At 42.7% G+C, this 27,866-nt stretch overlaps 1 protein-coding gene across 2 annotated transcripts in view; it reads left to right on the plus strand.

The window, feature by feature from the left end:
* The window catches only part of opn7b (opsin 7, group member b), a 100,321-nt gene that overhangs the window by 59,752 nt on the left and 12,703 nt on the right, over positions 1 to 27,866 (plus strand). Inside the window, exons 1-3 of one of the 2 annotated variants that reach the window (XM_085259562.1) lie at positions 21,469 to 22,042; positions 26,438 to 26,525; positions 26,612 to 26,774. In XM_085259562.1, the coding sequence (XP_085115688.1) occupies positions 22,013 to 22,042; positions 26,438 to 26,525; positions 26,612 to 26,774 (281 nt within the window). In that variant the 5' untranslated portion in view covers positions 21,469 to 22,012. Of the gene's footprint in view, positions 1 to 21,468; positions 22,043 to 26,437; positions 26,526 to 26,611; positions 26,775 to 27,866 lie in introns of those variants that run through there. The other variant, XM_085259563.1, reaches the window with a different exon arrangement.

The raw sequence follows: 27,866 nt of genomic DNA on the forward strand, positions 1-27,866 counted from the left end.
AAATGTCATAATGAACCTGGAGGTTTGTTTTTCTCCATCTGCGCTCAGCTTTCCTACACTCTCTTTTTTCATTTTTCACCAGTGTGGAGTTTCTCCATGGAGACTTTTTCCTTCCAGAGATAACCTTCACCTTAATGGAAGCAATAGTGTCCATTACATTTAACATGTTAGCATTGAAGCTATTGACGAGCTCATTGACTGACCCTCTGGACAGGTCAGGTGTTAATGGGAAGACCTGGTTAAAAATTGCACTACTGTGTTCAGTTATACACCGTTTTGTGATCACTGTTGTTGATATATTTGTGTGGGCTGAGATTTTACTTTCAAAGAAAACACAGTAATGATCAGACAGGCCCACATCAGACACAGTAATGTTTGAAATGCTCAGGCCTTTGGAGATCAGTAGGTCAAGAGTGTGTCCTCTATTATGTGTGGCCTCTGTTACATGCTGAGTCAGCCCAAAGTTGCCCAGAGTGTTACTCAGGTCTTTAGTCCCTTTGTCCTGAGGGTTGTCCACATGAATGTTAAAATCCCCAGCAATAATTACACAGTCAAAATCAACACAGATCACAGACAGCAGTTCACTGAGGTCATTAAAAAAGTCTGTGCAGTATTTGGGAGGCCTGTAAACATTAAGAAACACAACTTTGGATGGGGCCTTCAGCTGTAAAGCCACATATTCAAAAGACTGAAAACTTCCAGGAGATAGCTGCTTACATTGAAATGATTCATTAAATAAGACAGCAACCCCTCCTCCTCTCCTGCTCGCCCTGACCTCACTGATAAAACTGTAGTTAGGAGGGGTCGTCTCGATGAGAACAGCTCCACTGTTACTTTGGTCCAACCAAGTTTCAGTTAAAAACATAAAATCAAGGCTGTGCTCAGTGATTAAATCAGTAATTAAAAATGTTTTCCCAGCTAGAGATCTAATGTTTAATAAAGCCAACTTAAGTGTTTTAGAGGTATTACTTGTGCCCTCGTGTTTGGGAGCAGTCTGTGGCACACAAGGTATGTTTACTATGTTTAAAGATCTTTTAGAGTGCAGCTCTCTGTGTTTTGACCAGGCCACATGTCTCCTGTCACCTAAAAGTACAGAAATTTTAAAACCTTCTAGTAAACAGGGTCCCAGCTTCTCCTGGGAAAAGTCATCACTGCCATAATCCTCACAGCCCGGACCCTTCACACATCACGCATCAGACTGCGGAGACAGGGCATGAAGAGGAACTAAGGGGGGCGAGGCTGGGCAATGTGACTTCGATTGCTCTGTTGAGGGTGGGGCTCGATGGCGAACCTTTGGCCGCTCTGGTGGGGGGTTTATGGGGGACAAAAAGGGATTGGGACGGGGGGTAGATCTGAGCCCAGCATTGACCCGCTCCATCATCTCCTCAGTGAATTTCAGGTGTGGGGAGGAGGGAGAAAGGGAGGGGGAGGAGGGTGATGGCCTGTCAGGGGTTTGGGGGACTGGGGAAGGTCGTGGTCCCTTGTCCTGGTCGTTGGTGTTGTTGAGAGAGTTGGAGGCAAATAGGGACCCCTCTTCTTGCCTTAGATGTCTCTCCTTTCTGAGGCACTTTTGAAAGTGGGGAAAAACAATTATACACATGGTGGTGTACCAGGGACTTCTGTTGAGGATTATGCTTCCTCCTCACCCAGCCATTCTGTTTCTCCAGCTGCTCAGGACAGTCTTTCGAGGGGGGGGCAGCTAGCGGGGCCTGCACTACCTTTGGCTGCACCAGCCACAGGGGCTTGGCTAGTTATGGGTTTTTTTTAAGGGTGCAAAGCCAGGTCTCCAATTCAGTGATCCTGACCTCCAGAGGTGCAAACAGGCTACACTTATTACAGGTATGATTATTGCCAAGGAGTAACTAAACATCTGACGCAATTGAGAAGGAAAGTGCAGGAGGGACGTGAAGAGGCCATGCTGCTAGCGAGTAGGGATGGGTATCGTTTAGGTTTTATCCGATACCAGTACCAAACCGGTACTTTTGAAACTGTGTTGGTGCTTAAACGGTGCTCGAGCCGGTGCTTAAAGAATGAAGAACACAAACTTTGTCCAAAATCCTCTCATGTTTAGCTGTTTTTTTTTTTTAAAGATAGCAATGTTAGCCTTTTCTGCAGCTATAGGGGATTTATGGTATCACTCTTGGCTGGAAGTAGTGCTTAATCAATGGGGGAAAAAAACACCAACTTTGTCCAAAAACCTCTCATGTTTAGCTGTTTCCCTCTTTTTCTTTGGTCATTTTAGCTTTTTTGGCCAGGGTGAAGGGAGTATCTGCCATCAAACACAAAGACAGCCGCATGTAACTATGATGTGTTTGCTAGTTCCCCTTACATGCATTAATGTAATAATGTGGTTAGCCTACTCAACATAAATTACACACGAACGACATTAAGCTGCTGACCCAGAGAAGAACGGCTGCCATCATCATCCGTCATCATTTCTGCTACACTGGCAGGGCTAGGGGCCAGGACTCTCCTCTTCGGGTTTTTGGGGGATGTTGCTAACTCCGGGACCGATAACAGGCACCACACCCGCAGTAGATGTGCCGGTGTGAGGTCTACTAGCGAGTCGACTACAAGGTAAGCTAAGCTAGAAAAACCGTAAAGACACAAGTTGTGTCCAAAAACCTACGATGCATCCTTCGGAGGACCCAGCCTTCTCAGTCTACGTGGACTGGGTCCTTCGAAGACTGAGAAGGCCAGAAGTACGAGGCTGTGAAATGGGATGGTCTAGCCTTCAGATTTGTGTACCATTGTCTTTGCGTACCATTGTCTTGGTGGAGTTTAATAAATTCAGCCGTCTGCTCCTTATTATCTAAAATATAACAGGACACTGGTGTAAATTCTCGACCATTTCACACTTCTGCTTAATCAGTTTTCTGTTTGATGTTTACTCAGCCGTGTGAAAACCCCGGAGGAACCCATCCAAGGGATTAATAAAGTTTTATTTAATCGAATCTAATAACTTTAATGTCAGCCAAACCGATTTACTCAGGAACAAATAAAACACTGAAAAAAGCCAAACAATAATATTTTTAAGTTATCTAATTGACTTATACATCATGTTTAACTTGAGAAGTGAAGGACCATGGGAGGTCTGAAAATGATGTGCCGGGAATCCGCTGTTCTTACCAGCTCTAGTGACCCTTGAACCCCCGGCTAGCTATTGATGTGGTCGGTAACAGACATGTCCGAAAACGTCGGAGCACTTCTGCATATATGTGATGTCTTGATAAAACAAGCAGATATTTGAAGTTTACACACCCACATTCTCGCCTGAAAATATGTTGTTTATTTTGTAAATGGTAAATGGACTGGTTCTTATATAGCGCTTTTCTACTCATCTGAGCACTCAAAGTGCTTTACACAACTTGTGCATTCACCCATTCGCACAAGCACATCTTTCTAAGTGCTTCATAGGTGACATTTGCACACATTCATACTCCGATGGATGCATCAGAGAGCAATTTGGGGTTAGTATCTTGCACAAGGATATTTGGCATGTAGACTAGGGGAAGCCAGGAATCGAACCACCAACCTTCCGATCAGTGGATGACCTGTTCTACCACCTGATCTACAGCCACCCCACTTTTGTGACCCAGAAAGCGTATGAGCGAGCGCTATTGTAAACTGAACTTGCGTCATAACAAATCGTGTTTGTGTATGCATGTTAAATTTGATTTAGTGATAGTCGAGTATGTTTATGCTCGTCTGTGTGGAGAGGATTGTTGGAATTGTGATGATGATGTCCGCTATCACTGTCAATTGTCAGTAAACACTTAATTAGGGATGGGTATCGTTTAGGGTTATCGTTTTATCTGATACCGGTGCCAAACTGGTACTTTTGAAACAGTGCCGGTGCTTAAACCGGTGCTCGAACTGGTGCTTAAAGAATGGAGAACACAAACTTTGTCCAAAAACCTCTTATGTTTTTAGTTTTAGCAGTCTCTTTTTTTCTGCAAAATTTTTCTGTTGATACAACACCGGTAATTAAACAATGGAAAACACAAACTTTGTCTTAAAACCTCTCATGTTTAGCTGTTTTTTTACTAAAAAGATAACAATGTTAGCCTTTTCTGCAGCTATAGGGCATATATAATATCACTCTATCAAACAAGAATACAGCTGCACGTAACTACGATGATGTTTGCTGCCATCATCATCCGTCATCATTTTTGCTACACTGGCAGGGCTAGGGGCCAGGACTGTCCTCTTCGGGTTCTTGGGGGATGTTGCTAACTTCGGGTCCGATAACAGGCACCGCCAGAGCGTTCTCACTCCCGAGGCGTAACATGTCGACGTTTTGTCACGTCCCACGGCGTTCCTGAGGAACGCGAAAGGAGACCTTCGGCGTTCTTATGGTACGCGGCGGGTTATGGCTGGAATCCAGTGCTCTTTATAGATAGAGGGACACACGTCCAGGTTACATTGGGATGGCTGAGGTCCTTCACGATCTTCCTGGCCTTGGTCCAGCACCGCTTGCTGTAGATTGAGTGCAGGTCAGGGAGCTCGGCGCGGATGGTGCGCTCAGCTGACCGCACAACCCTCTGTAGAGCTCGTCTGTCCTGCATGGTGCTGTTCCCGAACCAGGTTAAGATGTTTCCCGTCAGGATGCTCTCTATGGTGCACGAGTAAAAGTTCCTGAGCACCTTGGAGGGCAGTTGGAAGTCTCTCAAGCGTCTGAGGTGGTAGAGACGCTGACGGGCCTTTTTCACCACGGTGTTGATGTGACAGGACCATGACAGGTCCTGCGTGATGTGAACTCCGAGGTATTTGAAGCTGTCCATTCTCTCCACTGGGCACTCGTTGATGACGGGGGTCTGGTAGTTCCTCTCCTGCTTAGCGCTGAAGTCCACTATCAGCTCCTTTGTCTTACTGACGTTTAGAAGGAGGTTGTTCCTCTGGCACCAGTTCTCCAGATTCCTAATCTCCTTCACGTAGGCCGTCTCGTTGTTATCAGAGATCAGGCCCACCACGACGGTGTCGTCAGCAAACTTGATGATGGTGGTGGAGCTGGTAGTGGCCACACAGTCATATGTGTACAAAGAGTACAGCAGGGGGCTCAGAACACACCCCTGGGGGCAGAAACGGCCCTAACCAATCTGGCGCCCTAGGCAAGATTTTAGGTGGCGCCCCCCTACATCAGCAGTGTAGTGTAATGTTGTAACAAATAATATTTCTATTAAATAAGCTTTACTTTGCATTTTAATTAACGTGGGATTATTTTTTGTATTTAGAAATAATAGTACCAACTTTTTTTTTTTTCAACATTTGTGGCACTGGCGTGGCGCCCCCGATGGACGGCGCCCTTAGCATTTGCCTATACGGCCTATGCCATGGGCCGGCCCTGCCTGGGGGGCTCCAGTGCTGAGAGTGGTGGAGGCTGAGACATGTCCGCCCATCCTTAATGCCTGTGGTCTGCCAGTTAGGAAGTTGGAGATCCACTGACACATAGATGAGCTGAGTCCCAGATGCTCCAGCTTGGTGGTGAGTGTGGAGGGAATTATGGTGTTAAATGCAGAGCTGTAGTCTATGAAGAGCATTTTAACATAATTCCCCCTTCTAGTGTCCAAGTGAGTGAGTGATGTGTGGAGGAGATGAGAGATGGCATCGTCTGTGGAACGATTTGGACGGTAAGCGAACTGTAGTGGGTCCAGTGTGTCTGGTAGTGAAGAAATGATGAAGTCTCTGACCAGGCATTCAAAACACTTCATCACTACTGAGGTGAGGGCTACAGGGCGATAGTCATTGAGAGAGGCAGGGTGGGGTTTCTTCGGGACAGGAACAATGATGGACTCTTTGAAGCATGTGGGGATCACCGACTGAGATAAAGAGATGTTGAATATCTCAGTGAACACAGGAGCTAGCTGGTATGCGCAGTCTCTGAGGATACGACCTGGGATGCCGTCTGGTCCTGCTGCTTTCCTGGTGTTCACTCTCTTGAAGGCTCTCCTTACTTCATGCTCGGAGATGACGAGCACGTTTCCGGTGCTGGCAGTATCTTCCTGTCTGCAGCCGTTAGCGCCGCTAGCACTAGCATTGTTGGAGTCCTTAGCTGTAGCCTCGAAGCGAGCATAGAAAGTGTTCAGCTCGTCTGCCAGAGTCACGGCCGCGTTCGTCATACCGGTTGTTGGCGCTTTATAATCCGTTATTGTCCTTAGTCCCCGCCACAGGCTCCTAGAGTCACTTTGTTGGCTTTGCCTAAAATATATGACTGTGTTATTACTGCTTTAATAAAGTATTCCAAAGTGTGTATGTTTTTGTTGGCAAAAAGCCTTTTTTCAACAAAGGATTGTTTGCAGTGTTTCATTATGTCCTTTTATCTCCAAGTGTTTTGACAAGAAGTGTGTAAGTCCAAGCTGAAACTTAAATTACATTTCTTGTTTTTTAAGGACTTTGTTTCTCTCTCTCTCCAAGTAAGGAAACACTTAATGTCTCTACTATTTATTTATTTATTAGTTATTTATACCTTTACTGTATTACTGTGATCTGCTCTTTTGAATGCACCTGGTCAGTAACCTAAAGAGTTTAGAGACCAGTATGCTTTACATTTTATTAGTGGATGTGGAAATTGAGTATATATCCCTGTTCTATGTATGTCGCTGCTAAGTGGTCATCTCTGTATGTCTGCAGACCTTCCCATTGGTTGAATTTTATATACAAATCTCTTCTTCGGCTGCTTCTTTCCAATCTGTTTGCATATATGTGTAAAATGTACAATCAGCACAGCTCTCACAATATTTTACAAATGTTTCTCCTGAGAATCAGAATAATTTTAAGAGGGATAAGGCTTTTAAATACGCTTGTCCTGTTTCAAGGACTTCAAATTGTCAGGACTGGTAATGAGTTTTCAATCATTTTAAAGGATTGATTAAATAGTTCTTTTGGCGAGTGTTGCTTTTTCTCTTCATGTGTAATTGCACATGAATCAGATCTTTGTATTTAATTGCCTGTATTTGTTCTAATATGGTGGCTGTAGCTCAGGTGGCAGAGCAAGTCAGCCACTAATCAGAAGGTCGGTGGTTCGATCCCAGGCTGCCTCCTGGCTGCATGCCAAATATCCTTGGGCAAGATACTAACCCCGTGTTTGCCTACTGGTGGTGGTCAGAGGGCCCGGTGGCGCCAGTGTCCGGCAGCCTCGCCTCTGTCAGTGCGCCCCAGGGCAGCTGTGGCTACAATGTGGCTTGCCATCGCCAGTGTGTGAATGTGTGTGTGAATGGGTGAATGACTGAATGTAGTGTGAAGCGCTTTGGGGTCCTTAGGGACTAGAAAAGCGCTATACAAATGCAGGCCATTTACCATAATCATTATCAGCTTTGGTGCTGTAAAAGCAGGTGTCCTTAACTGGCTGTGTGGAGATGTTTGCTATAGTTTGGGTATTACAGATTTACTAACGTGTTGTGCAGTGTAAACTGGGTTTTGGTGTAAAAAAGAAAAATAAAAGTTTTTGCTATATTCACAAACAGAGCGTAGTGAAAAGATTACATGAAAGAAATGGGAACTCAGAAATTGTTATAACTGACCCTGTTACAACCCTGTGGCACATCTGGCTAACACCTTGGCATTGCACCTTCCTAATGAAACCAACTTATCTCAAAAGGTTCAATTCTGAGATTGAAGGCAAACCCTCTCTGTTTCCAGTTTACGTTGCAATTTTGGCTATTTCTTTAGCACTCGTTGGTGAGCGTTTGCAGTACAGATGACTCGTAAGCTGGAGAGGAAATGGCGTGCCACAAATTTAGAAGATCATCATTTAACCTGGAGAAATAGTTTGCTGATTTACAAGAAAGCCCTCCGCAAAGCCAGAACATCTTATTATTCATCACTGATTGAAGAAAATAAGAATAACCCCAGGTTTCTCTTCAGCACTGTAGCCAGGCTGACAAAAAGGCAGAGCTCTTTTGAGCCAACCATCCCTTTAACGTTAACTAGTAATGACTTCATGAACTTCTTCACAAATACAATTTTTATCATTAGAGGAAAAATTACCAATAATCATCCCACAGATGTAACATTATCTACAGCTACTTTTAGTACTTTAGTAGTACTTGTTAAGTTAGACTCTTTTTCTCCAATTGATCTTTCTGAGTTAACTTCAACAATTACTTCCTCCAAACCATCAACGTGTCTTTTAGACCCCATTCCTAAAAAACTGCTCAAAGAAGTCCTGCCATTAATTAATTCTTCGATCTTAAATATGATCAACCTATCTCTAATAATCAGCTATGTACCACAGGCCTTCAAGCTGGCTGTAGTTAAACCTTTACTCAAAAAGCCATCTCTAGACCCAGCAGTCTTAGCTAATTATAGGCCAATCTCCAACTTCCTTTCATATCAAACATCAAGTTTCAGAGCTCATCACAGCACAGAAACAGCTTTAGTGAAGGTTACAAATGATCTTCTTATGGCCTCTGACAGTGGACTCATCTCTGTACTTGTCCTGCTAGACCTCAGTGCAGCGTTCGATACTGTTGACCATAATATCCTATTAGAGCGATTAGAACATGCTGTAGGTATTACATGTACTGTGCTGCAGTGGTTTGTATCATATCTATCTAATAGACTCCAATTTGTACATGTAAGTGGAGAGTCCTCTTCACACACTAAGGTTAATTATGGAGTTCCACAGGGTTCAGTGCTAGGACCAATTCTGTTTACATTATACATGCTTCCCTTAGGCAGCATCATTAGAAGACATACAGTGGGGTAAAAAAGTATTTAGTCAGCCACCGATTGTGCAAGTTCCCCCACTTAACAGAGGTCAGTAATTTGCACCAGAGGTACACTTCAACTGTGAGAGACAGAATGTGAAAAAAAAATCCATGAATTCACATGGTAGGATTTGTAAAGAATTTATCCGTAAATTAGGGTGGAAAATAAGTATTTGGTCACCTCAAACAAGGAAAATCTCTGGCTCTCACAGACCTGTAACGTCTTCTGTAAGAAGCTTTTCTGTCCCCCACTCGTTACCTGTATGAATGGCACCTGTTTGAACTCATCATCTGTATAAAAGACACCTGTCCACAGCCTCAAACAGTCAGACTCCAAACGCCGCCATGGCCAAGACCAAAGAGCTTTCGAAGGACACCAGGAAAAGTATTGTAGACCTGCACCAGACTGGGAAGAGTGAATCTACAATAGGCAAGCAGCTTGGTGTGAAAAAATCAACTGTGGGAGCAATCATCAGAAAATGGAAGACATACAAGACCACTGATAATCTCCCTCGATCTGGGGCTCCACGCAAGATCTCATCCCGTGGGGTCAAAATGATCATGAGAACGGTGAGCAAAGATCCCAGAACCACACGGGGGGACCTGGTGAATGACCTGCAGAGAGCTGGGACCAAAGTAACAAAGGTCACCATCAGTAACACACTACAACGGCAGGGAATCAAATCCCGCAGTGCCAGACGTGTTCAGCTGCTGAAGCCAGTGCATGTCCAGGCCCGTCTGAAGTTTGCCAGAGAGCACATGGATGATACAGCAGAGGATTGGGAGAATGTCATGTGGTCAGATGAAACCAAAGTAGAACTTTTTGGTATAAACTCAACTCGTCGTGTTTGGAGGAAGAAGAATACTGAGTTGCATCCCAAGAACACCATACCTACTGTGAAGCATGGGGGTGGAAACATCATGCTATGGGGCTGTTTTTCTGCCAAGGGGACAGGACGACTGATCCGTGTTAAGGACAGAATGAATGGGGCCATGTATCGTGAGATTTTGAGCCAAAACCTCCTTCCATCAGTGAGAACTTTGAAGATGAAACGAGGCTGGGTCTTCCAACATGACAATGATCCAAAACACACCGCCCGGGCAACAAAGGAGTGGCTCCGTAAGAAGCATTTGAAAGTCCTGGAGTGGCCTAGCCAGTCTCCAGACTTCAACCCCATAGAAAATCTGTGGCGGGAGTTGAAAGTCCGTGTTGCTCGGCGACAGCCCCAAAACATCACTGCTCTCGAGAAGATCTGCATGGAGGAATGGGCCAAAATACCAGCTACTGCGTGTGCAAACCTGGTAAAGACCTATAGTAAACGTTTGACCTCTGTTATTGCCAACAAAGGTTATGTTACAAAGTATTGAGTTGTATTTTTGTTATTGACCAAATACTTATTTTCCACCCTGATTTACGAATAAATTCTTTACAAATCCTACCATGTGGATTCATGGATTTTTTTTTCACATTCTGTCTCTCACAGTTGAAGTGTACCTCTGGTGCAAATTACTGACCTCTGTCATCATTTTAGGTGGGGGAACTTGCACAATCGGTGACTGACTAAATACTTTTTTGCCCCACTGTACATACATTTTCACTCCTATGCAGATGACACCCAGCTCATGAAGCCAGATAACACACACCAATTAGTTAAACTGCAGGAATGTCTTAAAGACATAAAGACCTGGATGGCCGAAAACTTTCTGCTTCTTAATTCAGATCAAACTGGGGTTATTGTACTTGGCCATGAAAATCTTAGAAATATGGTATCTAACCAGACTCTTACTCTGGATGGCATTACCTTGCCTCCAGTAACGCTGTGAGGAACCTTGGAGTCATTTTTGACCAGGATATGTCCTTCAACGCACATATTAAACAAATATGTAAGACTGCTTTCTTCCATTTGCGCAACATCTCTAAAATTAGAAATATCCTGTCTCAGAGTGACGCTGAAAAACTAGTTCATGCATTTATTACTTCCAGGCTGGACTACTGTAATTCATTATTATCAGGAAGTCCTAAAAACTCGCTGAAAAGCCTTCAGTTAATCCAAAATGCTGCAGCAACAGTCCTGACAGGGACTAGAAAGAGAGAGCAGATTTCTCCTGTTTTGGCTTCCCTTCATTGGCTTCCTGTTAAATCCAGAATTGAATTCAAAATCCTGCTCCTCACATACAAGGTCTTAAATAATCAGGCCCCATCTTATCTTAATAATAATACATTTTATTTAAATAGCGCCTTTCAAAGCACCCAAGGACACTGTACAACAGATAAAAACTGGAAATATACACAACCCTTTAAGACCTACCATAGAACCAAGTCTGCCAGAGCTTATATTATATTTTTACATGCTGTGGAGCCATTTTTGGGAGCATTTCAAGTTGCTATACATCAATACAACCATTATAGCCCAGATTTTAATAATATGTATTCATTAAGTGCATAGTAATTACATAAATTGCAAAAAAGTGCAATAAACTACAAAAAAATTGAAAATCGTTTTTGCTTTTTTAACATATATTTGTACTTAGAGAAATTTAAGAGGCTTATCCCTCAATACTGTAAATACAAAAAAGTTGCACAACATAGTTTCCCACCACAGGAAATTTATTTTGAGTGTCTTCATAGTTTTATTTTTGAAATACACCAATTTTTATACACTGCAGGAAAAACGAAAATAAATATTATACTGCAAATTTGCAAAAAAGCAGCATATGCATCAAAATAAACTATTTCCAGCAGTGCAATATGAGTCCTAAGCATCCCAGAAACGACACAGAAAGTCATAAAGTCAAAGATAACTTTTAAAAAGACCAGTATAGGCCCTGAGGCCCTGATGGTAAAAAAAAGACTACATTTCCGCGAAAATGACGTCACTTCCGGTTTCGGGCAGGTAATGGCGGAAATGCAAAAGTTCGCGCTGATGTCTATTCCAACGTAGGAAGTGTTATGAACAGCTGATCTGATCGGCAAAGCGTGTTTCTGGAATGTTATGTTTTTGTTCCTGCAAGCGCTTTTTATGCAGTTTTTGCAAAGCTTTATGTGGAAGGAAACCGTGACCTAGGACAAGCTGATGGCATAAGATGTAAGTACAACTCCTCCGGTTTCATATGCAAAAAAAATTTTTGCGCTAGCTTACGTGGTTGCAGTGCTTCTGGGATTTAAAAATAGTTACGCAAAACAGAGCGTGCCCGCTCCGATCGGCTCTAAAGGGTTAATGACCTTGTAGGACCATATCACCCTATTAGAGCACTTCGCTTTCACACTGCAGGCCTACTTGTTGTTCCTAGAGTATTTAAAAGTAGAACGGGAGGCAGAGCCTTCAGTTTTCAGGCCCCTCTTCTGTGGAACCAGCTTCCAGTTTGGATTCTGGAGACAGACACTATCTCTACTTTCAAGATTTATGTTATGCTGCAATAGACGTAGGCTGCCGGGGATTCCCATGATGCATTGGGTTTTTCCTTTCCACTCACCTTTTTCACTCAGTATGTGTTAATAGACCTCCCTGCATTGAATCATATCTGTTATTAATCTCAGTCTCTCTTCCACAGCATGTCTTTTATCCTGTCTTCCTTCTCTCACCCCAACCGGTTGCAGCAGATGGCCCCGCCCCTCCCTGAGCCTGGTCCTGCCGGAGGTTTCTTCCTGTTAAAAGAGAGTTTTTCCTTCCCACTGTTGCCAAAGTGCTTGCTCATAGGGGGTCATATGATTGTTGGGTTTTTCTTTGTACCTATGAAGTGCCTTGAGGCGACTTTTGTTGCGATTTGGTGCTATATAAATAAAATTGAATTGAATTAAAGTCAGCATCTTTAACTAAGGATGACCACAGCAAACTGCAAGTGACCAAAGCAATCAGATTGAGGTTTTCAGTGCAACATTGTATTCTTCCTTTGTGATTGAGTTCACCTATACTGCTAACAACCTCCCACAACCACTTCCCAACCGGTCAGGGAATAAACATTTTCCTAGCAACCAGTGATGACCAGGCAGTAGTTAACCAGTCGCTAGGCCTGCATAACTGGGGCATAAGGGATGTCACAGCAATTTTAACATATACACACCACATATAGAAGATGATAAAAAAATAAATGTTGAAAAGTGAACATAGAATTTACATGCAAATCATATTCTGTTATAATACTTCAGTAACGATTAAACCAATAATCAATAAGTTCTTTGATAGTTTAAAATTAACAACACAGCATAGAAGGTTGCAGAATTTCAGTATGTAATATCAAAACCCTTTGCACAAAGAAGAAAGAAGGCAAACAATTGAAGACTACATGTTACCAAAGATGATTAAAGCAGTAATTTCTTCCAAAACAAAACATCAATTTATCTGTTAGCAGGTTGCCTCTTATTAGCATGTTTTAATTATGAGCAACACTAATGCTAATTCAATCATGTGTGTAATAGCTCTTCCCTAGATAATTTTATTCATTGTGAATCAAGCATTTCACTCAGGAAATTGTGATGTTGTTTATTTACGCTGTCCTTATCACAGTAGCGAGTAACATTAAAGCACAGTGTTGCTGAGAAACAAGATATGTAGAGTTAAATGTATTGTCTGTTACATGCAGCATATATAAGAACAAATAAAGCAATTTACAGTATTATAAACAACTCAAGAAAGGCTGGTTTTGCTAATTTTCAAAGCTACAATTTAAATTTTGTTTTTGTCTTTTTCTGAGAAAAAAATATTTCACCCTCATTTTTAGAAGCTTGAGGTTCTTGGGATTGATATATCAATCACTGACTGCTTCAGCATCATTGCCCTAAAAAAGTGTTCCAACTGCATAATGTTGGAACACAAAGGTTAAAAAAAATATGCTATTTGAATAAATAAATGAAATCAAAATCTGTCTTTAAAACACCAAAATATTCTTCTTCATATACTCATGTACACGCACATATGTTTTTGTATACTTATTTCAAAAATGATATTAGCGTTAGAAGTAGCTGACATTGCATCCTGTGCAGATTTGGTTCCTGAAGAATAAACACTCAGGTCAAAGGTCAAACTCTTTTCATCCAATAAATGTGGTTTGTTGCCTGAGAGCGACGCCATGCCATAGAGAGCTAAACACCACTATTCCAAAGACTCAAGACTTGCAAATTCAAATATGTGCAACTTGTTATTCCCCTACTGCTGTCTTTGATATCAGACTCAGGGGATCAGTGAATGAGAAACAGTCATCTGTTTTCCAAATAACTTCAGAAGAAAAGCTGGACTCTTTAGTGTCCAGCTCTCTTAATCACTTTTCTTTCCACAAGGGGATTCAATGATATGTGAGAGTTGCTTGGATGTTTTCATTTCTACAAAATTTTCTCTTTGTCTCATATTTCTTCTGACTAATCTCCATCATTCTGCCCTCGATGCTTCTGACAATTTCAGTTATAGGATTTCCCTCATCCTACACTTGTCCTTGCCTATTTGTCCCAGCCTACAATCCTTTTATAACATTTCCACCTCCCTTTGTCTCCTTGAAAATTTTGCCCTCGCTCTTTGTTGTTGAACCTTGTGTCTGTACATGTAATTCGTGAAGACTGTAAGTTCCGGTTGTGTGACAGCAAGGCTTAAACTGTCCAAGACGTTCTCTACAGTGATTAGCTCCAATTCCACAACTCGGCTAGAAGCTGACAATCATGTTATGACTTTCTCTTACATTTTATTGCTCTTTCCCCTTTTCAAACTAATGGGGGTGAGCATGCATTCCTATCTTGCTGTACGTCCCTCCCCTTTCATTTTCTCATTTTAAGTGTCTCTGCCTTGACTTCATCTTCTCGGACTGCTAATCCAGTCTTGCCCCTTGTACCCCTGACATTGCCGCAAGAAGAGCAGATTGTAAAAGGGAGGAAGTGGGAGGTAACGTAAATAATCACAAAGACAGGCAGACGTGGTGTCATGTGAAGGTCTGTTCTGTGTGTGTGTGTGTGTGTGTGTGTGTGTGTGTGTGTGTGTGTGTGTGTGTCTCTCTCTCTGTGTACAGTACTTCTGTTTTGAAGCTTGTCACTTGTATGGAAAGAGGGCAAGCTGAAGTCAAGACAGTTTTAGCACCCTTCACAGTGTTGATAAAAAGTCAGCAGAGAGTTATGTTTTCTGTTAGATGTGACCCCGATTTAAGGAAATGGTTTCACACTAAACGATCACATTCTGTGAGATCTTATGAACCTTCATACTGGTCTCATTGATAACATATAATCCATAAATCACCTCCATAAATCAGCATGCGTGATATAGATCAGCTTCCAGTGCCAGTGCTTGACTCAAGACTGCCAATAAATTGCTAAAATATAGAAAGAGAGAACCTAACGTGGAACATTTCCATTATTGATCTTTCAAGGTAAAACCAGTACGTATAACCATGGTTAAAAAGAAAGTACACCTTCCATTAATTCTAAAGTTTTACATATTACGACATATAAGAAAATATCTGGTCCACAGTGTGATTATTTATTTAACACAAACTAAGCCAATGTACAAAAGCAGTGTATGGAAATCTAAGAACACTAACAGGCACTTTTAGCAGCAATAACTTGAAGTATTATTTTTCCATATCAGTCTTTCACATTGCTGTAGAGGAACTTTGACCTGAATTCATGGTCAGCTCAGTGCCCAATTTGCCCAGATCTTGTGGCAGCAATGCAAAGTCCAGTCATTTCACTGCTTATATTTTCCATCCATCCATCCATCTTCATCCGTTTTATCCGGGGCCGGGTCGTGGGGGCAGCAGCCTAAGCAAAGAGGCCCAGACCTCCCTCTCCCCAACCACCTCCTCCAGCTTATCCGGGGGAATACCAAGGCGTTCCCAGGCCAGCCGAGAGATATAATCTCTCCAGCGTGTCCTGGGTCTGCCCCGGGGCCTCCTCCCGGTGGGACATGCCTGGAACACCTCACCCAGGAGGCGCCCAGGGGGCATCCTTGTCAGATGCCCGAACCACCTCAGCTGGCTCCTTTCGATGTGGAGCAGCAGCTGCTCTACTCTGAGCCCCTCCCGGATGGCCGAACTTCTCACCCTATCTCTAAGGGAGAGGCCAGCCACCCTTCGGAGAAAGCTCATTTCTGCCGCTTGTATCCGCGATCTCGTTCTTTCGGTCACTACCCACAGATTGTGGCCATAAGTGAGGGTAGGGACGTAGATCGACCGGTAAATTGAGAGCTTCGCTTTTACACTCAGCTCCCTCTTCACCACGACGGACCGGTGCAGCGTCCGCATTACTGCAGGTGCAGCCCCAATCCGTCTGTCGATCTCCGGCTCCCTTCTCCCATCACTCGAGAACAAGACCCTGAGATACTTGAACTCCTCCACTTGGGGCAGGAACTCATCACCGACCCGGAGTGGGCACTCCCCCCTTTTCCGGCTGAGAACCATGGCCTCAGATTTGGAGGTGCTGATCCTCATTCCCGCTGCTTCACACTCGGCTGCGAACCATTCCAGTGCGAGCTGGAGGCCCTCACCCGATGAAGCCAACAGAACCACATCATCTGCAAAAATCAGAGATGAGATTCTGAGGCCACCAAAGCAAAAGCCCTCCGCCACTTGGCTGCGCCTAGAAATCCTGTCCATAAAAATTATGAACAGAACCGGTGACAAAGGGCAGCCCTGGCGAAGCCCATCACCCACCGGGAACGAGTCCGACTTATTGCCGGCAATGCGAACCAAGCTCTTGCAACGGTTATATAGGGATCGAATGGCCCGTAGCAATGGGCCAGACACCCCATATTCCCGCAACACCTCCCACAGGACACCCCGAGGGACACGGTCGAATGCCTTCTCCAAGTCCACAAAACACATGTAGACTGGTTGGGCAAACTCCCATGCACCCTCAAGTATCCTGGAGAGGATAAAGAGCTGGTCCAGTGTTCCGCGACCAGGACGAAAACCGCATTGTTCCTCCTGTATCCGAGGTTCGACTAACGGACGAACTCTCCTTTCCAGCACCCTGGCATAGACTTTCCCAGGGAGGCTGAGGAGTGTGATCCCCCTGTAGTTGGAACACACCCTCCAGTCCCCCTTCTTAAAGATGGGGACCACCACCCCGGTCTGCCAGTCCACAGGTACTGCCCCTGATCTCCACGCAACATTGCAGAGGCATGTCAACCAGGACAGCCCTACAACGTCCAGAGCCTTCAGGAACTCGGGGCAGACCTCATCAACACCAGGGGCTCTGCCACCAAGGAGTTGTTTAACTGCCTCAGTGACCTTGCCCCCGGAAATTGGCGGGTCATTCCCCTCATCCCCAGACTCTGCTTCCTCCTCGGAAGACGTGTCAGTGGGATTAAGGAGGTCCTCGAAGTATTCCTTCCACTGCCTGACAATTTTCTCAGTCGACGTCAGCAGCGCTCCGCCAGCACTATACACAGTGCAGGTAGAGCACCGCTTTCCCCTCCTGAGACGTCTGACGGTTTGCCAGAATCTCTTCGAGGCAGTCCGAAAGTCTTTTTCCATGGCCTCTCCGAACTCCTCCCACACCCGAGTTTTTGCTTCAGCCACTGCCCGAGCCGCATTCCGCTTGGCCTGTCGATACCTGTCGGCTGCCTCCGGAGTCCCACAGGCTAACCAAGCCTGATAGGACTCCTTCTTCAGCCTGGTGGCTCCCTTCACCTCTGGTGTCCACCATTTGGTTCGGGGATTACCACCACGGCAGGCACCAACCACCTTGCGGCCGCAGCTCAATGCAGCAGCTTCGGCAATGGAGACTCTGAACATGGTCCATTCGGACTCAATGTCCCCAGTCTCCCTCGGAATGCTGTCGAAGCTCTGCCGGAGGTGTGCGTTGAAGATCTCGCAGACTGGGGCCTCTGCTAGACGTTCCCAGCACACCCTCACTACGCGTTTAGGTGCACCAGGTCTGTCCAGCGTCCTCCCCTGCCACCTGATCCAACTCACCACCAGGTGGTGATCAGTTGACAGCTCAGCCCCTCTCTTTACCCGAGTGTCCAGAACATATGGTCGCAGGTCTGCTGATACGATTACAAAATCGATCATCGACCTACGGCCTAGAGCGTCCTGGTGCCACGTGCACTTATGGACACTCTTATGTTCGAACAGGGTGTTCGTTATGGCCAAACTGTGATTAGCACAGAAGTCCAATAACAAAGCACCGCTCGGGTTCAGATCAGGGAGGCCGTTCCTCCCAATCACGCCCCTCCAGGTCTCGCTGTTGTTACCCACGTGAGCATTGAAGTCTCCCAGCAGGACAACAGAGTCTCCAGGTGGAGCACCCTCCAGCACCCCCCCCCCCCCCCCCCCCCCCCCCAGGGACTCTAAGAAGGCTGGGTACTCTGAACTGCCACTCGGCGCATAAGCGCAGATGACAGTCAGGACCCGTTCCCCGACCCTAAGGTGCAGGGAACAAACCCTCTCGTCCACCGGGAAAAACCCTCTCGTACCGGCAGCAAGCCGAGGGGATATTAGAATACCCACCCCAGCCCGCCGCCTCTCACCAGGGGCAACTCCAGACTGAGACAGAGTCCAGCCCCTCTCCAGGAGACTGGTTCCAGAGCCCAAGCCATGTGTAGAGGTGAGCCCGACTATATCTAGCCGGTACCTCTCAACCTCACGCACTAACTCAGGCTCCTTCCCCACCAGAGAGGTGACATTCCATGTCCCTATTGCCAGTCTTGGCAGCCGGGGGTCAGTCCGCCAGGGCCTCCGCTCCTGGCCGCCACCCGGCACACAATGCACCCGACCCCTATGGCGCCTCCTGCGGGTGGTGGGCCTGCGGGAGGATGGGCCCATGTCTCCTCTTCGGGCCGGGCCCCATGGACTAAGGCCCGGCCACCAGACGCTCGCCCTCGGGCACCCTCCCCAGGCCTGGCTCCAGGGCGGGGCCCCGGTAACCCTATCCCAGGCAGGGTAAACTGTTCCCTCGGTGTCCTTTTCATAAGGGTCTTATGAATCGCTCTTTGTCTGGTCCCTCACCCAGGGCCAATTTGCCTGGGTGAGAATGCTTATATTCTCACATTTTGAAATTGTTTGAGAATAACTGCATAACTTGGCTCCAAATCTGCAGCTACTATTATATTTGTTTCCTATGAGAGTCTGACAAAAACTGAACAGTCCGTTCTTTTGCTCTTTTCAAACTATTTGCAAAAGCATAAACATGCTATTAAAGATGAGGGATTTAGAAATCTTCAGCAGTAGACCCAATAGCAGTAGATTTAGAGTCTGATTTCTTTTATTTTTTATTTATTTATTTATTTTTTGGATAAATCTTCAGCAGTAGCAAAGATGTTTGTTTGTTTGTTTTGTTTCTTGTTTTGTTTTGTTTGTTTGCGTGCTAAAGAAAACCTTCAATTTTATCTTTTCAATAAAGAAACCTTCAAATCCTGTCTTGTGTAAAGAATTCATTTACAACTTTTCTAATCTATTTCTTAGGCAACCCCAGATGCTCAGCCCTGCTATTAGGTATCTTTCAGACCTGACATAAACCACCTATTATGCTGAAACAATGAGCAACCTTATTGCTTTTGTTATTGTCTATCTTTAACCAGATTCTTTAAAATTACACATATTAAAGCTGCTTTACATTCTTTCAGCCTTTTGTACTGAATTTTCTTTTCTGTTTTGTGCTCTTTCAGTGTTTCTTTTTGTTGGCATATTGCATTCTTTAGAGTAGACCAGATGAAATCACACTTCAAATTCTACCCCTTACAAGGAATAAATGGTAAATGGCCTGTATTTATATAGCGCTTTACTAGTCCCTAAGGACCCCAAAGCGCTTTACATATCCAGTCATCCACCCATTCACACACACATTCACACACTGGTGATGGCAAGCTACATTGTAGCCACAGCCACCCTGGGGCGCACTGACAGAGGCGAGGCTGCCGGACACTGGCGCCACCGGGCCCTCTGACCACCACCAGTAGGCAACAGGTGAAGTGTCTTGCCCAAGGACACAACGACCAAGACTGTCCAAGCCGGGGCTCGAACTGGCAACCTTCCAATTACAAGGCGAACTCCCAACTCTTGAGCCACAATCGCCCCGGGAACTGTGTGCATCTTTTGTTTATTGCAATAGCTGATCTCTGATTTTTATGGAAGCATGCTAAATGAAATGAGGTGTCGTGGCTGCAAAAAATAAATGGATAAAGCAGTTTTTTGGACATTCTTCTTAATAGCCTAAATTATACACAAAAGAGTAGTAAATTTGGGTTTATAACAAATATATGAAGTACAGCTTCTACTTCATTTTCTTGTTATTACTGACAACAGCTAGATTTTTTGTAATATTTAGTTGTAACCTAAATAATGTGTCATTCTAGTAGCCCAAGACCTGAAATGATCAACAAGATGAACCTGAATTATTTAATAATACAATAATGTAATGACAGAGAGGTGGTGATATGATTTCAAGTAATCTCGGTGGAAATTCCTGCTATTTGTGTCTTACCTGACTTTGTGGTGTAGTTTCTTAGTTTACTCATAAATAATTATAGATGGTAACAGAAAAATTTTTTCCTAATATTTTGTGCTAAAATAATTGCATATATATGAATCTTTCATTCCTCCTGAAGAGTAATAGGTGATTGTAAGCTAAAAGATTGTGTAGTTTACAGTATTTCCTCCACTCGATAATGCTGTTTGAGTGCATCAGGCTTCTTATCAACTAAACCTGTAGATGGTCTGACTTTATAGCTGCAGTACTTTACTGCAATAACAAATATTAATAACTAGGGATGGGTACCGGTGTCCGGTGCCATGATGGCACCGGTTCTGACATAAACGGTAGTAACCAGACCGAAAAGCAGCGCACATTTCGGTGCTTTATTTCGGTGCTTTTTTTTCCTGAGCTGTGATACACTTTAGAATCTAGCCAATCATTTTACGTTTCCGAGGATAGTAGGCGGGGCCAGGTACGTACGTTCTGTTAGAGCAGAGCTACAGATTAAAAATGTCCAAGGCAAAGCGGTCAGAAGTCTGGCTGTACTTCACAGCAAAAGATGCAAACTCAGCAGCCTGCAACAAGTGCTTTAAGCTGATACTGTGATACTGTCAAAGGAGGTAACACCTCAAATCCGATGAAACACCTGGCGACGCATAGCGTTTTTTTTAAAAGCCCAGAAATGCGCTGTATTTGATAGCTTGCTGCGAGACCTCACACCGAGCACATCTACTGCGGGTGGGTTGCCTGTTATTAGGGCTGGGTATCGTCACTGATTTCTAGAATCGATTCAATTCCGATTCACAAGGTCCCAAATCGATTCGATCCACGATTCGATTTAATTCGATTTGATTCGATTTACATCTGGGAAATTTTGACAGTCAGAAATATTATAATTCAGATCAGTACATTTACATATTTTTGTATCTATAAAAAGGAAGCTGACACTCGCAAGACTTTATTCAAGGTGTGAGCATCACAGCAGATGCCTTTGTGTCAAAGTAGCTGAGGATAAAACACAGAAAAACATGAAGGTTTTCCTGGCCTGGGATTTTATAAAAATATTCTGCAGTACATCAAAAACGAAAGAAAACCATTAATCAACTTATGAACATTACTTCTGACGTTACAGCGGTTTTATTAGACACACGGCTAAGCATTTTGCATTTTGAATAATATTAAAAAGTTTAAATTTGTTCAGTATTGAACAGCAGAAATGAGGTTTTCTTTTCGGAAGAATGTAAAAGGGAAAAAAACAGCGGCCGACAGCGCTGTAAACAACAGTAGACTTGTGCGTAACAAGCAAGCGAATAATGAAGAAAGCGAAACTGTTCGAGAGGGGGGGGGGGAGAGAGGGAGAGAGAGAGAGCTGCGCATCGCAATGGAAGCAAAACAGTAAAAGAGTGAATTCATGACGATGTTTATGTGAAGCGTTTGGATCTTCTTTTGCTGCTGATTCGGTCAATATTGTTTGGAGAGAGATCAAACTAACAGCTTTAGAATCAGCGCATAAAGGGCGTGAACACAAAGCGCGGACCCGGATCAGCGAGCTGTCGGCTTTCAGCCCCGACTGTGAGAAAGGCGACATCTAACTGATTCTGATCCGCGGGTCGCGCTGTGTGTTTAAGTCTATGTGCAGAATTCCTGTACCTGCTCTCATTTACTGTTTGGTGGTTCTTGAAATTTTGTGAGATGTCACCAGAGATTCTGGCATTTCGGACAAAATAAATTTATATTAAAAAATCGATTCAGGATTTTAATGAATCGATTTTACGTTATCCAAGCCAGAATCGATTTTAATCGATGAATCGATTATAAAAACCCACCCCTACCTGTTATGCAACATCCCCCAAAAACACGAAGAGGAGAGTCCTGGCCCCTAGCCCTGCCAGTGTAGCAGAAATGATGACGGATGATGGTGGCAGCAGCCGTTCTTCTCTGCGTGAGTAGCTAATTTACATTGAGTAGGCTAACCACGTTATTACATTAATGCATGTAAGGTGAACTAGCAAACATCATCATAGCTACATGCGGCTGTCCTCTTGTTTGATGGCAGATACTCCCTTCACCCTGGCTAAAAAGGCTAAAATGACCAAAGAAAAAGTGGAAAACAGTTAAACATGAGAGGTTTAGGACAAAGTTTGTGTTTTTTCCATTGTTTAAGCACTGCTTCCAGCCAAGAGTGATACCATATATGCCCCATAGCTGCAGAAAAGGCTAACATTGTTATATTTTTACAAAAAACAGCTGAACATGAGAGGTTTTTGGACCAATTTTGTGTTCTCCATTCTTTAAGCACCGTTTGAGCACCGGCACCGTTTCAAAAGTACCGATTTGGCACCGGTATCGGATAAAACCTAAACAATACCCATCCCTATTAATAACTCGTCAAAAGAACCAAAACAAACATGAAAATGTTTTAAAAATGGATCACACTAAATTGTTAACATTTTAGTAGAGGTCTGCATAGCTGCGTCTCTGAGGCCCAGGTATGCTGTATGTCATTATTTGATCTTTTCAATTTTGCCACATTCTTCATTTAAATGGTTCATTTCCTGAACTGACTGCCAATTGAAATATATGTTTTTGAAACCAGAGCTACCAACACACTTTTTTATTAAGACTAATATAAATTTTAAATGATATAATGGAGAGTGAACAGCAACACCCAAGTATTACAAATAAAGTATTTGTCCATACCTATTTGTTTGTCCAAACTCACATCTTCTCATGTACCCTAACCAACTATTTCTTCTTTTTAGCCAATAAAATCATTAGTATCTCCTCATTCATGACCCATAATCGCAGTCACAAACAACTCAGGTTGACCAGTACAGTAGTTTACCTCCCTTCGGGCCATAGACATAGACAGCCCATGTGAAAATATCCTTGCTTTAGCACAAACTTTGTTCCAACATGTGATGGTAGAGTATTTTTTTTTTTTATCATTTGCAATCATTTAGAATCAAGTTGCTGATAGTCCAGCCATGGTATGAAGTCTGAATACAAATGTCTGAATGCTGAATATTCAGTGTTTATTCATTAAGGCATAAAAAACCTTAATGGAAGTTTGGCTTGGCTCCCATGTACACTTAACTTGTTGCACATACTCAGAACTGCACATAAAATGTAGTCTGAAAGTCTGAGTGCACAACAAGAGCACATTTATTCCATCATTCATTTTCAAATGCTGTGTCTTGGGATGTTTTGCTTTACACGAAACAGGAAAAGGGTATAAATATGCATTTGTTTTTTTTCATGTGTGAGATATCCATTTGGTGCTGCCTTGGTGATAAGTCGTCAAACTTGAGTCAGGTTGAGATGAAGGAGAATGAGAAGCAGAAGATTTAAGCATTCTGTGGATTATTGAACTGATTCTGAAATTTCAGGTCAATCAAGGAGACTGAAAATGCAGCATACTTTTGCTTTGGGATCACATTACATGAATGGAATAAAAAGACAAGCTATAAAGCAGAATTTGTTTTTGTTTTTTAACAGCAACGTGTTCAGTGATGATGACAATTTAACATTTATTTTTGCTAAGAGTAATTGTTCACTTATCAAGAGAAAAAAAACACTTTGTTTTCAATGAACATTAAAAAATGCATCTTAATTTAAAGAAGTTCATGCACTAGAAGTTCATCAACTTATTTTCATTAATTCATTAATTCTGCTGTTCATTGGTAAGTATTTTCCTCTTGCTCTCGCTACTGGACTTGAGGTCAGCATACATTCACTCTGGGTTCCTTTATACCTCTATGTTTGCATGCTGACCATTTTTTTCGTCACTAAAAACTGTAATCAGCTCTCTGCTCATCATACAAAAATTGAACCACCATTCTCTGCACCTGATTATAAAACATGCAAAAAAAGATTGCCTCTTTTTTTTAGAATCTCTGAAAAACAAATTTGTATATCAATCAACTTTTTAATTCTCAGCTTGGTCCCTGACTCCCTGGTTACCATCCCTCTTTTGGCTACTGTCCACCCAATTATACTTGTTCCCCATTTTTAGTTTTATTTTAGTATTGTCTTCTATTCCACCTTCAAATTGTACGACCCTGTCAAGGTTCAGTTTCAAAATGGGCCTGTAGTATGTGGCAGGGTTAGACCGTTAGTCTGGTATCTTCGGGTAGATCACTCTAGGATATATCACTATGGTAGCCTATGCTCCACATACAGTATAACCTGCTCCAACTTGCTCTGTGTTCAAGCTCCAGGCTGAAAACCATTACCATTTTCCACAAATGGGAATGCAGTGGTTTTCTTTCCCTAGACATAAGACAATACGCTCTATGTCTCATCAGTCCTCAAAACATTATTCCAAAAGCCTATCATTTCATTTTTAGCGGAAAACAGATGTGCACATGTGCTCTTTTTTGGGACGCAGTGCTTTATTGTTGCTCAGTATTCTCACGATTATTGACACATGAACATTAGCAAATATGGGACAGGCTTGTAGTTCCTTGTGAACTCTTTCTGGAGTGACGTTTGATCGCTCATGAAGAGCAGATCAATAGTCTTGAATTTCCTTCATGTGTATACCCTGTCTAAGTGGAGTATTTATCAACTACGTGACCAGCCTTCTCCTTTTTTTCCATCATGGTATGAAGTGAAGATCAAATTTTTTTAGAGCCTTCTTTCTTAAATAAAAATTGTTTCCTACGAACAGTTGTCACTAGTGCCATTGAAAACACCTAATTCTAATTTAACCAAACATACTGATAAATCTGGGATTCACTTATTATGGCCCTTTGCAAGTGTATAATTATTTTTCTTAGGTAAATGAACAAGTGTAATGGTTTCACATAATTTGATTAATTAGGTTCTCACATTTAACTTTTAGGACTTTAAAATATGATGTTTCAGGTCATATTTCTATTTAATCTTAAAAAACAAATGAAAAGGGAAAAGGCGAAAAATCATATGTCACAAAACATGGCTGGCTTGAAAGTATACATATCAGCTGATGTAGTAACTACAGCTTGTCACATATTACATCCAGCAGTTTATGAGAAAAAATCTACTTAAATACTGAAATTGCATATCTCAATACTTATGCAAATACTAAAGCAAGTGTTTACACTTACACACAAACTTGAGCAGGACTGTATCTACTTACAAGCTATGCTTGGCCACATAAGGGCCACATAAAATTGAATTAGAAAACCCACACAAAGAAATCTCTGGCTCTTTGAAGATAAATTCTAGTGTGAATGGTTATAGGGATTTATACACAAGCAGCTCAACTCTTAACCCCAGGTGATTTAACTTGCCTGTGCCCCTCAGTACAGGTGAAGTAATTGAGTAAATAGAAAGGCTATGAATATATTTCCATCTTATCTCCGCCCATAATTTTCTGTAGAAAGCTTACATCAGCAACTTGTGTTGGTCACAATGAAAACTGTATTGGCAGTGGGTCATGCTGTGTATGCACATCTCTGCCGGCCTTTCAAGATAAGAGTGATTATGAAGTGAAGGGTGGCATCGGATTTCTGCACCATCTTCTCTTCTCTGCTCTAGTCTTTGATGAGACTGCGCGAATTTTCTGAAGGTTTCAAAAAGAAGCAGGGGGAAGCATTAAAGCCACTTGCCTATTCTTCTGTAGAATCACAATATGCAACCAAAAGACTTTTGGTCTCTTGAAGTATAGCAAGAAAAATAAGTTACAAGGATAACTTTGCACATCCAATGGATGCATGACCAGGCTAACATCTGGAGAACTGAAAGGACAAGCCAGCACTTCAGCAGCATGCCTGTAAACATACTGAAAAAGAATTACATGACTCATCAGACCACCCTCACTGTCTTTCGTTGACCTATGGCCTAGTCCTGATGTCCATCACAAGCACATTTAAGTGTGAAACAAAATGGTTTGCAGTATGCAGTTTTGGCACTCTTTTCCTTGGGCACCAATGTCCCCACTGTTGCTTCATCAGTTGATCTTCCTTGGACAAGTTTTGGAAGGTACTAACCATGAAAATTAGTAGCAGCCCCCAACATGACTTGACCCATGTAAAGTCACCTTAAGTTACAATCCTTATCCATTTTTGCCCTCCAACACATCAACTTCAAGGAATTCTTACTTATGTGGCTGATATGTTTAATGACTGTCTGATGTAAATGATGAAATATGCTTGATATGGCCTCCTATTTACACAGTGTTGATCAGGGTGAACTATTTTGTTGTTGTGTTCAATCCTCCAAAGATGTCAGTATGTAACATTTTAATGCAGATATTTTTGCCGTTGTGTTTTTATGCCTGAGGGTGAAAACACATATTCTGTGTTTTTCTTCCTTTTTATTATACCCGTCTGTTTTTCCATTTTTGTTCTAGATGGGAAATGCCTCTGAAACATTTCTGTTCATGTCTAAAATATCAAAAGAAAATGACTTCATCATGGGAACGCTCTACACCATTTTTGGTGAGTGATTTATCCCCCCAAGGTCAATCCTTTTAATGTGGACTCAAATTCTTCAGCTCTTTACATTATATTGCTCTGTGTCCTAGGTGTGCTGTCGGTGCTTGGAAATGGCATCCTGCTGTTCGTGGCCTATAGAAAGAAGTCCTCCTTGAAGCCAGCAGAGTTCTTTGTGGTAAACCTGTCCATCAGTGACCTGAGCATGACCGTAATCTTGTTTCCATTTGCAATACCTTCAACCTACACACACATGTGAGTGACAATTCAGGTTTTCAATTTTTTTTTCAAATTTCATCTAGTCCTCTTTTATGTCATCTTCACATTTTTATCTTCATGAGAGACAAGGATAGAAGGAAAAAGACAGATGAAGAGTGAGGTTAGAGGAGTGGTTTGAAAGGCAAGGCTGTAGCTGCCGACGAAAACCAGGGCTTTAACAGCCTGAGCAGTAGTTTACGACATGCATTAAAAGACAAATTAAGGTTTTGTAAGCAGATGCTTGCAGACATAAATTCATCATATTTGATTGTTTGTGGATACGACAGATAAAATACAAATAAATGCATTTTTAAAGGATTTTGTGATTTTTCCATTTGTATAAAATGGAGGTGGAAATATACTATCATGCTAGATTTGCAACACATTAATGGTATATCTGATATTGTCACTTCAGCAATCAAAATTTGAAAAAACCCTCCACATTTATGAAAACGTTGATATTCTAATTTTGAGATCATTTTTGCTTGTAATTCTTGCTGTGTGCTCATAGCATAGACCTTGGGAAGAAGCAGTAAGTGATTTCTGCCTCTGAGGGTTTTGCCTCTGAGGCTTTACAAGGTTGTTGAGCCCAACTGCAGCCTGAAAAGATGACTACAGATGCTACTCAAGGTTGGAAAAAATGCTGAAAAAGACACAAGTAGCATAGCAAGGCCCTGTGTAGTGCAGATGAAAAGCCAGAATTTTCAGTTTAACTCTGTGTGAAGTTTCCAGGTGTATGATTTTAAGTAGTATTTGTGCAAAAAACAATAAACAATGCAAATGTCTTTTTAACTCCACTGTCATTGAGCTTTGGACAATAACATGTTTCCTATTTTTGTAATATTTTCTATGTGTTGCACTGATAAAAATGTTTTAGATAATGTGGAAAGCATTTATGTCTCCTTTGTTCATGCATCCTACATAATACCTTTGTCTGTCTTCTGTCTCTTCCTATGATTGTCTGCCTGCTGTCTTATTCTCTGACCATTTGCTGCTGATAGCTGTCATATGCACCATTATTGGGTCAGAGTGCTTCACCGCATGCTACAGTTGAATATGATCCAGGAGACCAGAAAATGTATTGCAGTC

The sequence above is a fragment of the Mchenga conophoros genome, linkage group LG20 (genome assembly GCF_057382185.1).
Source record: "Mchenga conophoros isolate Kocher_MC1m ecotype Shallow Benthic linkage group LG20, M_conophoros_male_GT1.1, whole genome shotgun sequence".
NCBI classification, from domain to species: domain Eukaryota; kingdom Metazoa; phylum Chordata; class Actinopteri; order Cichliformes; family Cichlidae; genus Mchenga; species Mchenga conophoros.